The sequence below is a fragment of the Caloenas nicobarica genome, chromosome 23, assembly GCF_036013445.1.
Source record: "Caloenas nicobarica isolate bCalNic1 chromosome 23, bCalNic1.hap1, whole genome shotgun sequence".
Classification (NCBI taxonomy): domain Eukaryota; kingdom Metazoa; phylum Chordata; class Aves; order Columbiformes; family Columbidae; genus Caloenas; species Caloenas nicobarica.
In genome coordinates this window covers 6437284-6451261 of record NC_088267.1, presented here as the reverse complement: position 1 = coordinate 6451261, position 13978 = coordinate 6437284, and the positions used below count along the sequence as shown (strand labels likewise).

At 62.3% G+C, this 13978-nt stretch overlaps 1 protein-coding gene across 1 annotated transcript; it reads left to right on the top strand.

Annotated features, from left to right (window-relative positions):
* The first annotated feature begins 5715 nt into the window (after positions 1 to 5715).
* Positions 5716 to 13083, top strand: E2F2 (E2F transcription factor 2). Its single transcript, XM_065650675.1, has 6 exons — positions 5716 to 6000; positions 11204 to 11291; positions 11606 to 11825; positions 11912 to 12070; positions 12238 to 12352; positions 12598 to 13083. Exons 1-6 carry the CDS (start codon positions 5716 to 5718, stop codon positions 13081 to 13083), a joined length of 1353 nt encoding a protein of 450 aa, XP_065506747.1.
* Positions 13084 to 13978: the final 895 nt, after the last annotated feature.

Sequence of the window (13978 nt, the reverse complement as noted above, 5' to 3'; positions counted from 1 at the left end):
CGCTGGCTTTTAGCTTGGGAGGGAAAGCTGAGGGGTGGGTTGGGGTGAGCGTCCCTACGCTCACCCCGGTGCTGCAGTCCTCCAGCTGAGCCGGTGCTGATGTGCCAGAGGGATTTAATTGGGACGGGTGGGAAAAGCACCCCAGGAATGAGCCGGGGGACAGGGATGGGTCTAAGTAGCTGCAAAAATGGGGGTCCCTGCAGTGTGAGCACCCCAGCTCACGATGGGTCCCCCAGCTGGGATGAGAGATCCCATGGGAGCTGCTAATGAGCCAGCTGGGGCTGGGGGTACTGGGAGCAGTGGGGACAGGCACTGGTGGGATGAGCAAAACCAGTTCTGCTGGGGCTTTTGGGATGGAAATGGCACCGGAGAGGCAAAAGGAGACTCCCAAGCCCAGGGAGTGTGGGTGGCCCCTGTCCCCTCGCTGGGGGGTCAGGGCAGGGGATTCCCTTGGCCGGGCCGGGGGCCGTGGCTCCCTGGGGGCTCTGGTTTTTGGCAGGGTGAGGGTTTGGCGCTGGCTCCCAGGACGGCTCCCAGGGCCATCGCCGCCTCCCCCGTGGCAGACGGATCCCCGGCGCCTTTCCTGGAACAGCCGCCTGCTGTTCCCAGGCCGCGGGGCTGGACGGGGGGGTACAAACCTTGCCTGGACCCCCAGCCAGGGCTGGGGTGTGATGCGGATGCCTTTCCTCAGAAACCCTGATTGGAAAGAGAACAAAAAAAACCAAAGAAAAAGTAGAAAAGCGCAACTAAAAATAGCTGCTGTTGCCCCGCTGGGACTGAGATTTACCTTGCAGGGCAGATTCGGTGCAAGAAATGCCCCCGGCCCCAAAGCTGAGCAAACCAGGCTTTACTTTTATCTTCCCCACTCCCTACCATGGGTGCAAAAAGAGGATGAGGAGAGCAAAAAAACAACCCCAGGTGGGATGTGAAGGCCACCGACCCCCCGTCACTGTACCGGTGGCCGGCCAGGCCGGCTCGCTTGCCTCTTGGCAAGAGCTGGAGTCTGATGCAATCGGTTGCGCTGACGGAGGCCGCGGTTCCCCACCTGTATTTGCCATTGTGTGCCCGGAGCTGTTTGCAGGTGTTTGCTGGCGCCGCACTGTCTGAGCCGCACTTCCCTCCTCCTCCTCCTCCTCCCTGCTGCCTGCCCCGGCCAAGGCCTGGGCCCCCCCCCGTGTCCCCCCCGCGCCGCCCCGGCTCCCCGCCAGCCGGCCGCCGCCTCGCTGGGACGGATGCTGCACTCACACGCGTGGCCTTGGGCGGGCGTGCACGGCTGGGCGCGCTCACGCGTGGGCTCGGGGGCACGTGGGGGTGCTCGCAGGCTGCAGGATGGCTGTGTGCTTAGCGTGAGCGTGCACGCGATGTGCACACGTGTGTGTGTGCACGCATGCCTGTGTATGCTTACACACACATCTACAGACATGCACGTGCCTATGCACGCTTACGCACACATGCACACACGTGTATTTGCATGTGCATGCCTGCACTCATACACACAGGTGCAGAAATACATACCCCAGTGAGGGTGTGCACACATGCACACACGCATGTTCTGGCAGGCACACGTGCGCACACGCACTCACAACAAGGTACAAGCTGCACACGTGGTTCTCCAAGACATGAACGCACATGGGCTGCAACACACACACGTACCCCTTCAACAAGGGCACACATGCACACACACGCATGCACACCCCAACCCAGCCAACAGGGACACACATGCACACACATGGTACCCCAAATACAAACACGCAGCCCCCCCCAGCACCTTACCCCCCCTCCCTCAGTGCCGTGGGTTTGCTCCCAGCCCTACAAGCTGCCCTCCGCCTGTGTCCCCTGCAATGGTGCTGAGGGGCTGGAGCCCGGCCTGGTTCCGTGGGTGGGGATGAGTCAGGACACCTGGTATATTTTGGGCTCTGCTGGGGATGGCACCCGAACCAGCCCCACGTGGCCTGTTGGCCCCATCCTGTCCAGCACAGGGTTTTCCCAGTGCCCTTGACACCCTGCTGATGTCATGTCCTGCTCTGGTTCCCACGCCGTAAATGAGTGGGGAAACTGAGGCACGCTTGGGATTTCCAGTGTGGGAAAGGGATGAACAAAACCCCCACCTCCCCTCCCACCTTCTTGGAGGCACCCAAATTTCCTCTGGCACTCTCCACCCCAGAGGCTCCTAATTGCATCTCTGCGTCCCCCCATCTCCCTCCCTGCGTCCCTCGCTCCCTGCATCCTTCCGTCTCTAAGTCCCTCCATCTCTGTGCCTCTGTATCCCTCTGTCTGTCTCTGCATCACTCCATCCCTCTGTCTTTGCATCCCTGAGTCCCTCCACCCTTGTGTTCCTCCATCCCTCTGTCCTTGCGTCCCTCCATCCCTCTGTCCTTGTGTCCCTCCATCCCTCTGTCCCTGCATCTCTCCTCCATCCCTCTGTCCCAGTGCTCCAGTGTCCCTCCCTCCCAGCTTCCCTCTGTCCCTCCACCCCTCCTTCCCCGTGTCCATCCATTCCGGCGTGCCCCATCCCACGGTCCCTCGTCTCCTCCGGCTGCGGCGGCCCGGGGATGCCGGTCCCGGGGGCCGGGCCGGTACCCGGGCGGTGCGGGCTCTGCAGCCGCGGCTCGCTGCTGCCGTCTCCCGGGGAGAGGAGGAAGAGCCGGGCTCAGCGCCGGGCTGCGGGGCTGCCCCCGGGAAGCACCGGGACCCCCTCCGGTTCCCCGCCCCGGGAAGGACCGGGACGGTGTCTGGTTCCTCCCGTTGTGGTGGTTCCGTGTAGAGATGACCTGGGTGGAGAAGAGCTACATGGCTGTTCCACCGCAGCCAAAAGTCAGGAGTGTCTTGATAAAATGAGTGTTTCTTACAAAAATTATCACCGGGAGGAGGGGAAGAGGCTGGAAGTGGAGATTTTGCAGCGTTTTGAAGCTGGTTGTAGCAGAGATCTGCACTTTGCACCCACCATCAGCCGGGATTTCCATCTCCATGGTGCTGGACTCTGGGCTTGGCTTGTTTGATGACAAGGGTTGGTTCCTGCACGCAACCAGGGGATGAGAGGACATGGGCACACCTCTGTGTTAACCCTTCCAGCTAAACGGTGGGATGTCCACATGAATCGAATCCTCAGCTCTGCCTGAAGGTGATGGGGTCTCCCAGGACCTGTTCACCTACAGTGAGTTGGGTGGGCTGAGCAAGGAGATCTTGCATGAAGTCCAATGTCTCTTGGAAAGCAGCAAGGAGAACATCGGAGTGCAAAGAGATCCGTGTACTCAACATGTAGGATCTGCTGCAAACCTCTTCGCTGCCTTGGTCATAGGGTGGACAGGGTGGAATCAGCCTAGTTATACACAACCAAGGCAAAACCTCTCCAGAGAGAAACATCTCTTTTGGGTTGGGGGGGTGGCAGCTGGTGGCTGTCACCCATCTGGAGATTGTAGCATGGAGGGTGTAGGCCTCTTCTCCCAAGTAGCAAGAGACAGGACGAGAGGAAACGGCCTCAAGTTGCGCCAGGGGAGGTTGAGGTTGGATCTGGGGAACAATTTCTTCCCCAAAGGGCTGTGGGGCATTGGAACAGGCTGCCCAGGGCAGTGCTGGAGTCACCATCCCTGGAGGGGTTGGACAGATGGACATGAGGTTCTCAGGACATGGGGCAGTGCCAGGGCTGGGGCAACGGTTGGACTCGATGAGCTTGAGGGGCTTTTCCAACCAAAATGGCTCTGTGACCATCTTCTTGGACACCCCTTACCCCAGCGAGGTCACATTGATGATGTGTGGGGACATCATCTCCACTTTGTCCAAACTGGAGGAGGTAGGGGCTCCTGCCAGCCTGAGCCCCCCCCAGAACCCTTACCCCAATGTCCTTGTCCCAAGGATCACTCAGCTGAAACCCGCCCAAGGCAGCTGAGTGACACTGATTTATCTACCCTGCCAGGCATGGCATTGTCTTTGTGCCCTGAAATGGTGACAGCAGTGGCCTTCTCCCTGTAGGGAGGAAGATGAAGGTCTGGGTGGGCTGAGCTGCCAAACTCAGCCATGCTGCTGGCAGAGGGACATGGTGTCCAGCTGTGCGGTGGCTTTACTGCTGCCAGGCATTTTGTTCCACCTCAAAGCCCTTGTGCGGCAGGAGGCACATGTCCGTCCAGCATCAGAGGCTCCTGGCAAATTTTTGGCTGTCCCCCCCGACCCAGCTGAGTTGGAGCCTGGAGGTCTGGTGTCCATCCTCATCCACAGCAGAGGCAGCGATGCTGGTATGTGTGTCCATCCATCTGTCTGTCTGTCTTCCAAGAGGCTTCTTTGTAAGAAAGTCTGTCTCTGCAGCTGAACGTCTGCATCCCAGACCTGGAGATGAAGCTGCCTTATGTTGGAGAGCAGAATGATGGAGAGGAGGACGATGGAGAGGAGGATGATGGAGGAGAACCAGGTGATGGAGAGGAACAAGATGATGGAGAAGAGCCAACCGCTGTGGCTTGGAGGCCTCAGCAGGGTTAAACTGTGGCTCAGCTCAGTGGTTGTGGGGGCCTTTCACTAGTTCCAGTAAGTCTCGGAGTTGCCCTCACCCAGGGCTTTGCCGTTGCCTCGGTGCTTTCTCCCACTGCTGCACCCTGAAATATCCTGTGGGCCAAATGGGGACTCCTGTACCCCCATCTTTCCCCCCTCCTTTGCCAGGCAGACCTGGTGCACCCCAAGGACACGTGGTGAGTGGCGGATGGCTGGGACTGGGGGCACTGGGTGGTGGGTTGTGTGAACTGGTGTGACTGAACTGGGGGCCAAATCTGCTCACGCTGAGTCCCTCTGAGGTCCCTGCCCCCCAACAGCGCTGACCCCTGCTCAGCCCCTGCCTGTGAAGAGGTCGAGGGGGGGCTGCTACCAGACCATCCTCTGGCTGGAGGACCCGAAAATGTTTTGTCTCCTAAATAGTTGCAACCCCCCCGCACCCCAGGGTCCCTGCAGCTGGTGATGGGGGGGTGGGCAATGGGGATGGGGAGGGTCACAGCCCCCCCCAGACTGGAACCCATCAGACTGGGGGCGGGAGGAGTTCCTCAAATAAATAAAATGATTAATAAAAAAAATCAATCGCGGTCCGATCCCAAACCCCATGATCCCCCCCCGCCCCGAGCAGGTGGTGCCAAATAGGCCACGCCCCCTGCTTTGCATACAAGCCCCGCCCCTCCCGCCCGCCTCCGCGCGGTCGCTTTAAGGCCCCTCCCGGCGCGGCGCCACCCGCTGCCGCGGGGGGGCGGGGCGGCGGCAGCAGCAGCCAATCAGCACGCGGCGTCTTCCGCGGGAAATCCGAATTTCGCGGGACGGCGTTTGGCGCTTAAAAAAAAGAGAGAGAGAAAAAAAAAAAAAACCAAAACCAAAAAACCAACAAAACATAAGCAGCGACCGGGGCCGGGCGCGATCGGGCAGGGAAGGAGCCGGGCGCGGGGGGCACCGGGCCGAGGGGGCTGTGCTCCGGGCTGCCCCGGCCCGAACAAGGGCGATTTTCAGGGTAAAGACGCTTTTTCCGCCCGGTTTTAGTGACGCCGCCACCGCGTTGCTTCTCTGCAGTTTTTTCGAGAGGGCGGTGGTTTTGGAGACCGGCCGGGGTCAGCGCCCAGCAAACCGCCCTCGACCCTCCCCCCGCTCCCCAAAAAATGCCACCGCTGAGATTGTGACCCATCCCTCTGTTGCAAAATCGCGGGGTGCTTCTGCCTCCTCCCCCTGCCCGGGCTTCTCGGAAAGGACTTTGCAATGCTGCGGCTCCCCAGGGGAGTGTCCCCCGCCCCGGGGAGGGGGGGCGCCGCCCTCCCGCCCCCCGCACCTCACCACCACCCGAAGAAGGTCATGTCGGTGATGGGCTCCATGGAGTGGGGGGTTTCCAGCCTGGGCAGCCCCCTGGTACCTGCCGGCTCCTTCACGCAGGTCTACACGCCCGCGGCTGTCAGCGTCCCCGCTCCCCGGGACGGGGGTCTCTATGGCACCCCCCAGAGCCCCCAGCTCAGGACTCTCCGCTCGGCCTCGGCGGGACGGCTGCCGGTAAGGTCTGCACCCCAGCTCCCCGCTTGGGCATCACTTGGGTGGGACAGGGGGCTGGGGTCTCCGTGCAAGGCAGGGAGCAGGGGGTGGGTGACCCCAGGATGTACAGCACCCCCCCCTTCCATATGTACAGCTTCTATTGGGGTCTGCACCCCCCTCAGATGTCTCTTTGGGGTGGGGGAGGGTGAGGTTTGAAATCAGAAGTCGCAGTGAAATGGCTCAGACGTTTCTCAACTTCCCTTCCCCCTGCAAAGCTGGCTCCCGGCTTCCGCTTTTCAGCCTTTTTCGGCCTTTTCTTTCTCTCTCCGCCTTGCAAATGCTTTGGCTCACACCTCGAAGGCCGGCCGTGGCGCTCGGGCCCTTTGCAAACCTTCTTTCCAGGTTAAGGAAGCGAGGGCTGGGGGCGCCGTCCCTGCCCGCTGCTCGTCCCCACTTCAGGGCTGCAACCCCTGGGGTGACCTGTCACCCGGGAAGCTGGGGGGACACGGGGCGGTTCCGTGTCACTGCCCAAGCTTGGTTCCTGCCTGCGGTTACAGTGGGGCTTGCAATGCCTTTTTTTTTTGGAGCGGGGGGGCGCGAATTTGAAGCAATCCCCTTCCTCCATGGGGAGGACACCGTGATGCTGGGAGCCGTGCGGGTTGGCACGGGGAGGGAGTTGCTGGCGCTTGGCTGTGTCCCTGTCCCCGAGCCCCACGGTCAGGGCTCCACTTGCAAAGCCCAGCTGCCCCCAAAGAGGGAAACTGAGGCTCAAGCCGGGCACTGGCCCCGTGCCCAGCATTGGGGTGTGTGGGTGGCTCTGCCCACCCCCATTCTCCTCCTGGAGGGCCCCTGCAGAGCCCCCGGCTGGTCGGACCCACTGGCAGCTGGCATTTAATTCCTGCCCGCCCCAGCCCGGGCGCGTGTCCAGCCCTCACTGTGAGCCTCTGTTCTCCCCAGGTCCTGGGAGGGATCCCAGACCCCTCTAACTTCCATTTAGTTTTTTCAAGGCTTGATTTATTTATTTATTCCCCCTCCTTTCCCTGGTCGCTGACACTCGGTGCCAGCTGGGGACATCACCGTGGCTGGGAAACGGGGGGTGGCTTTGCTCCCCCGGCTGCGCTGTGGCTGCGGGGTGGCTGGGGCTGTTGCCATCCCCGTCCTGGGGGGCTCCAGAGCCACCTGTCTCCTTCCTGGCCTCTTTGTCTCTGAAACGCGTGAGATGCCAAATCCTGCATGGCTGGGAGCTGTTGTGTAGGGAGAGACCCGTGCTGCTGCCCCCTTCCCTAAAGCACCCCCCAAACTCACAATCCCATTTCCATGCAGCACTGCAGAGCTGGGTTTGGGTTAACGACCTCTTTGGCATCATCACCATCATCATCATCATCACCCACGCCAGGCCCCAGCCAGGAGATGCTCAGGGTGCTCCTGCCCACTACTGCTCCCTGAATGGGGTCTTGGGGGACTTGTGTGACATGTGGGGACATGAAGTGCTTGTCCTCAAGTAACGCTTGGGGACAGGAGGTTTTTGGGCTAATGGCCTCTTTGGCATCACCATCATTATCATCACCCATGCCAGGAGATGATGAGGGGGCTGCTGCCCGTGACTGTCCCCTGAATGGGGTCGGGAGGGGCTCATGTCACACTTGGGGACATGAAGTGCTCCTATATCCCCCTTGGTGGCTTGCAAGTGACATTCTTCTCTCTCCCCATCCCGTTCTCTGATTTTGTGATCCCATTCCTGGTGCTGGAGATCCCATTTCCAACCCTGAGACAGTGATATCTAGGGCTCCCCCCCAGCCCCCCACCCCATTTATGGGCACAACCTTTGTGTGCAGATCCGGGGTAATCAGATAATGAGCGTTTCCTCCCGATTCCCAACCAGGGCAATTGCGGCCGCTCCCACCTGCTTTGCTGGATTTGTGCCCAATAAATGATCCGGGGTTCACCTGGTCCAGCTGGAGGGAGCCCATCACCCCACGTCCGGGCACGGGAAAGTGGGATGAGTTATCTCCCATGGTCCAAAAATGTCTCAGATTTCCCTTAGTCTCTCATTTTGGGGTCCTGGAGCAGGTAAATGAGTTTCCCACCATTAAAATGCGTTTTTCAGAATAGCTTTAGCCCGCACCTATCTCATCCTGAGTATTAACCCTGCTCCTTGGCTATATGGGATCTGTAGGGGCCTTGGGATCTCTTATAGGAGCTCAAAGCTGTGAAGGAGCCCTGGGGAGAGCAATGTCTCCACGGCGGGTCCCGGCTCTCCCGGCCACCTCTGTGCCGGGACAAGGATGTTCAGAGTCCGCTGCGGTTTCGTCGTGAGCTGGCAGGGCTGAGCCGCCCCTGCAAAGAGCACCCAGGGCGGCAGGAGGGCGACAGCTCCCATGGGTGCTGGGCTGAGGCCCTTCCCTGGCGGGAGAACTGCTCGGCAGCACCCTGCTTTCTGCTGGGGTGACCCAGGGTGATCCTGTCCCACTTTGATCCCATGCAGGGTTTTTCTGCGTGGGCAGGAGGGGGGACGTTTCAGGGTGCAGGGGCTGGGGGGGATTGGGATGGCTGGGACGGCGGTGGCCATCCCGTTGGCCTTGGAGGGGCTTTTTCTGGCTCAAGTCTTACAGCGTTCGCCGGGGAAGGTCGCTGGCCAGTCCCCCCCGCTTTGTCCATGCTGGGATGGGGCTGGTGGAGCGGATGGAGATGCCGCATCTCAGAATGGTACCCAGGGCGGGAGGCCAGCCTTTCTTCCCCACGCAGCGGGGTCTCCCCATCCTGGGACTAAGGCCGGGGTCACCCTCCCTTCCCTGCCCAGGGTGGGGCTGAAAGCCCCCAAATCTTGGGGTTCTGCATCCCTCTGTGCCCCGCTAGCTATCAGCCACCCCAGAGACGGGGAGGGTGCAGCTGGGGGAGCCTGAGCCAGCGGCTCCTTGGCGTGAGCAGCATCCCCGGTGTGGTGACACAATCCCGGGGTGTCCTGTGGCCCCCCCGCCGGCTCCGGGTGCCCATCCCCGGGCGCCGCGTTCCCACACCCCGGGGTGGGGATGGCGGGGCTGGCACGGGGTGCGGGCAGGGGGGGCCAGAAGGGCCGGGCAGAGCCCGGGCAAGCCCGGAGAAGGCAGCGGGTGCTGTTGAAAGGAAACGTTGGCAGGAGGAGCTGCGGCGGCCCCCCCGGGGGAAAGGGCTGCTCTGATGCCTGGGCTGGGCGCAGGGTGTAGCCCCTGGCGCCAGGGCTGGGCCCAGGGCTGCTTGGCAGGTAGAGCTGGCGGGGGGCCCGGCCTGCACCCCCCTGGCTTCCTTACCCCCCGCCAGCAGGCTCCTGCTCTCACCCAGGGGGGGTCGAGCCTCCTTTCCCACCCTCAACATCATATCGGGGTGTAACTGCTGTGTCCCCCCATCCTGAGAAGCAGGGCTGGTGTGCAGCACGGGGGGGGTCCCCGCAGGGCCCTGAGCCGATCTTGGGCTCTGGTACCTGCCCCCCTGTCTGCTCTAGTTTGTTCTGCACCCCCCCAGCCCCGGCAGGGTGCTGGGAACCCCTCACCGTGCCCTGCTCAGCTGTTGTGTGCCTAATCCTGCCCGGCTCGGAGGGGCAGCAGCTGGGGCACAGGAGGGACCCCCTTGTCCATTGTCCGTCACTGATGTGTCCCAGTGCCGTGGGGTTCTGCCCCTGCCCAAGTCCACTGAGCTCCCCCCAACCCCGAACTGCACGTGGGGGAGCAGCAGGGACCCCCTTTGTCCCCCCCGGCACACAGGTAGGGGGCACCACCTCGGTGGATGTGGCTCTGAGAGGTCAGCTGGGGACACCAGGACCTGCCCTGTGTTGCTCCCGTGCCTCAGTTTCCCCACAGCTTGGGCAGATGGGGTGCAGCTGACCCCCCCCTACATTAGCGATGCAGACACATGGGTGGCCACAGCCCTTGGTGTTCAGAGAGCCAAGGGTTTGGCTGCCAGCAGGAGGGAGGCCCCAGATGATGTCCCCCCCCTCCCCGTCCCAAGTCGCGCTGGCAGATGCGTTGGGGTCTGATCCAGGGCAGGTGTTTCCCATGCGCTCGGCGTTAACCGTTGGGGTGCCGGCAGCTCGGGGGCAGATCCGGGGGTGCGGGGGCTGCGGATGGAGGCGCGTTCGCTGGGGAAAACCTGCTGGGGAAGGGAGGGAGGGAACAGATTCCCACAGGAGCTCGGGACCAAGCTGGCTCCCTGGGGGGGCGGAAAACAGCCCCCGGCGCCTCTCCCGCCGGCCCCTTCGGGTGGGAACGCTGCCCGGGCGCCCAGCCCTGCCCTGCAAAGTGGGGTGCGCTCCCCAAGGAGCTGCTGTGGGAGCCGCGCTGAGCCGGGCACCATGCGGGACGTGGGGGGGACCCTGTGGGACAGCCCGGTCTGGGAGCAGGTAATGGGGCTGGGGTTGGACGGGATGGGCTTTCGAGGTTGCTTTCTGGTGCCGAACCAAAGTGTCCCCCTCCCCCAAGTCCCCTTGCTCATATTTGGGGTTGTGAGGGGATCCTGGGGAATTTGTGCCATTACTGGGGTGGTTTGGTGACACCCCCCCCAGCTTCTCTCTGCATCTGCTCTGCTGCACCCCCGCTTCCCTGGGTCTTTTGTCCCCGAGTGATGCTGCAGGGGGGTCCCTTGGGCGTGATTTCAAGGAGCTGTTTGCCCTGGCGAGGGAACAGTGTGCGTGGGAAGGTGTCCCCGCTCCCAGCACCCCCCACCTCACCCCAGTTTCACCCCAGCTGGGTGCACGTGTCTGGGGCACCCCTGCGTCCCTGGGGAGGGCTGAGCCAGGCCGGTCCCCGGTGTGCTGGTGGCACCTGGGTGCCCTCGGCTTCTGATGGTGGTGAAGCGGGGGGGTGTGAAACTCCGCACCCCAACAACGGGGAGCGTGAGGATCTGACCCGGAGCCGCGGCGTTCCCAGGGCTCAGCCCCGAGGAGCTGCCGGGAGCTGGGGATGAGGGGAAATCCCGGGGGGGTTCCATGCAGAGCCGGGGGGGCGGGGGTGCTGCGGCACAGGAAGCCGCAGGGGGCGTCGGGACCCCCCTCATCTCCTCCCTGCCCAGCTCTCCCTGCCGGGTGCTGCGGGAGCCCTTCCCAAGGGGGATTTTGCAGCCGGATGAGGCTCTTGCAAGATCCCCCCATCCTGGGCTGTGGCACCCAGGGCTTGGATGATGCTCCGGGTGGGGGTCCAGGGGGCTCGGGGGGGTCTGGCTCAACCCTCAAATGGGGTTTTCTGTCCTGCTCCAGGCCAAGAGGAAGCTGGACCTGGAGGGCCTCGAATTTCGCACGCCCAAGGAGAAGGGCAGGACGCTGGCGCAGGTCCCCAGCCCCAGGAGTGAGTGATGGGGTGGGGGGAGCTGCAAGAGGGACAGACCCCCTTGATGTCCCCTCTTGGAGTGTCACAATGTCCCTTCTAGCACCACCCAAAGTGACCCACGGCGGCACAGTGGGAGCAGTGCCCATTCCTCAGCCCCTCCATGCTGCCGCTCTCAAACATCACACTGGCAGAAAACTCCCTGGGGGGGTTATTTTTCCACCAGGTTAGGGACTGTATAGTGTTTAATGTCCCCAGCATGTCCAGCACTGTGTCACCTCCATCCCCTGTCCCACGCTAAGGAGACGATGGGGGTATCTCTCATTTTCCCGCAGCCCCCAAGTCGCCCGGTGAGAAGACTCGCTACGACACCTCGCTGGGGCTTCTCACAAAAAAATTCATCCGTTTGCTGAACGAGTCGTCTGACGGCGTCGTGGATCTCAACCGGGCGGCTGAGGTGCTGGAGGTCCAGAAACGGCGCATCTACGACATCACCAACGTGCTGGAGGGCATCCAGCTCATCCGCAAGAAGTCCAAGAACAACATCCAGTGGATGTAAGTGATGCTGAGGAGGGGGAGGAACATGGGGACAGGTGGCTGGGGGGGACATGCTGTCACTCAGGTGCCATCTCCGCTGGCAGGGGGACGGGGATCTTTGAGGACGCAGCGGTGACGGTGAAGCAGCAGGCGCTGCGGGAGGAGCTGGCCGAGCTGGCCAGGACGGAGAGGACGCTGGACCAGCTCCTGCAGGACTGTGCGTTGCAGCTGCGGCAGCTGGCCGGTGACAAAGCCAACCAGAGATATCCTTGCTGGGGAGCATGGGGAGGGAGGACAGGGTCTTGGAGACAAGGGACAGGGTTTTGGGGACCCTTCTGAGCCCCTTCTCCTCCAGTTGGCTTCCCCTGGGATGGAAGGGTTGAGCCGTCCTGCTCGCAGCCCCTCTTTTTCCTATATTGTCCCCGTCCACGCTGGCGTATGTCACCTACCAGGACCTCCGCGCCATCAGCAGCTTCCAGGAGCAGACGGTGATCGCTGTGAGGGCCCCTCCCGAGACGCAAATGGAGGTGCCGGACCTCAGCGAGGTGCGTGTGGGCTGGGAGCCGTTCCCCGCCTTGCAGCAGGGTCGGGGCTGGGGTGCGGTAGGTGCTGCTGCATCTGCATCATCTGTCGCGGGCGCAGGTGAGCGTGGTTTTGGGGTGTCTCCGTGGGGTTGTGTGAGCGGGTTCTTTAGGGGTTGCAATGGACCCCACATGGGCTGGGGACAATGGGGTGGGATATGGGTGCCTTTCTGGGTGCCCCCTAAACTTTGCTCTGCCCCCCCACCCAGGACAACCTCCAGCTCCACCTCAAGAGCACCAACGGCCCCATCGAAGTGTATCTCTGCCCGGAGGAGATCCTGGGGGACAGCCCCACCAAGGCCCACGGTGTCCCCTCTGCTGTCACCACCCCACGGGACCACGCCGCACCCCCTTGCCAACTAAACAGCCCTGGGCCAGCCCCACACCTGCCCCACACCACCTCCCAGAGCTGGGGGGGCACGGGAACCCCCTCCTCACCCCCATCTCTGCCTCTCGCCGTGCCGGGGGGGGCTGGCTCGCTGTTGGAGGTGGAAGCCGGGCTCCTGGGCTCCCCCACCCACCTTCTGCAGCAGACGGAGGACCAGCTGCCCTGTGCCCCCTCCCACCTGGACTCGGGACCTTTCATCACCTTCTCGCCCCCCCTGGAACAGGACGACTATCTCTGGGGGCTGGAGGGCCAGGGCATCACTGACCTCTTTGAGGCGTATGACCTGGGGGACCTGCTGAAGCACTGACCGCCCCCCGCTCCCCGTTGTCTTCGTTCCCTCTGGTCACTCATGTCCTGAGCGTGTGGGGTCTCTGCGGGACGGCTGGAGAGCGTGGGGTGGGTCAGGGAGCGCTGGGTTTTCAGCGGGTTGCGGGGGCGGGTCTTGTGTCAGCCACCTTGGGTGGCTTCTCCTCGCTCTCCTGGGTTGGTTGTCACCTGGGGGCTGTTGTCACCTCGGTGGGTTCTGGGAGGTTTAAGTCCCTGGGAAGGATCCAGCCAGGTCCCGTCCCAGCGCTGGGATCCCCACCGTAACCCCGCACTGGTTCTTTGGGGTCACGACGGGTTGTTTTGAGCAGTGTTTCCTGCCACCATGCGTGGAATATCCTTAAAAAAATAACCAGGTGGCAAAGCTGCAGGCACCTTTGGGTGACGAGGGGGTGAAGCTCGTGTGGGTGCTGCACCTGCAGCCTCCAAATCAGCGGCTCTGGATCCGTGGCCAGGACACGGAGAGGGAGCCCCTCTCCCCCAGTCTGTACCAGCCCCATACAGCCTTTCGGAGCTATTGGTGCTGGAGATATCCAAACTGGAGCGTACTGGGAGGAGGGATGCTATCAACTGGTGACTGGGAGCATCACCTGCGGTCAGGGGCTGGGGATGCAGCGCGGGACAAACCCCGGGACGTGGGGCTGGATACGGCTTTTAATTGTGTCATTGTGAAATATATGTAATTATTGCACTGTATTTATACGGGACCCCCCGTTCAGCATAGTGCTGGTGAGGGCCGGGTGGGCATTTTGATTTTTAAGCGAGTGTATTTAAGTTGTCCTTCCTCGGGTGGGTTTTCCTGTGGTTTGGCTTGGAGGCAGCATGGGCAAGAGTGTGTTTTGGCGTGGAAAAACTTGTGGCAGTTGATGTCTTCTGCC

Coding starts and splice junctions, on each gene's coding strand:
- E2F2 (XM_065650675.1), top strand. CDS start 5,716: ATGCTGCGGCTCCCCAGGGGAGTGTCCCCCGCCCCGGGGAGGGGGGGC. Junction 11,292..11,605: donor GCAGGTCCCCAGCCCCAGGA/GTGAGTGATGGG, acceptor ATTTTCCCGCAG/CCCCCAAGTCGCCCGGTGAG. Junction 12,353..12,597: donor AGGTGCCGGACCTCAGCGAG/GTGCGTGTGGGC, acceptor CCCCCCACCCAG/GACAACCTCCAGCTCCACCT.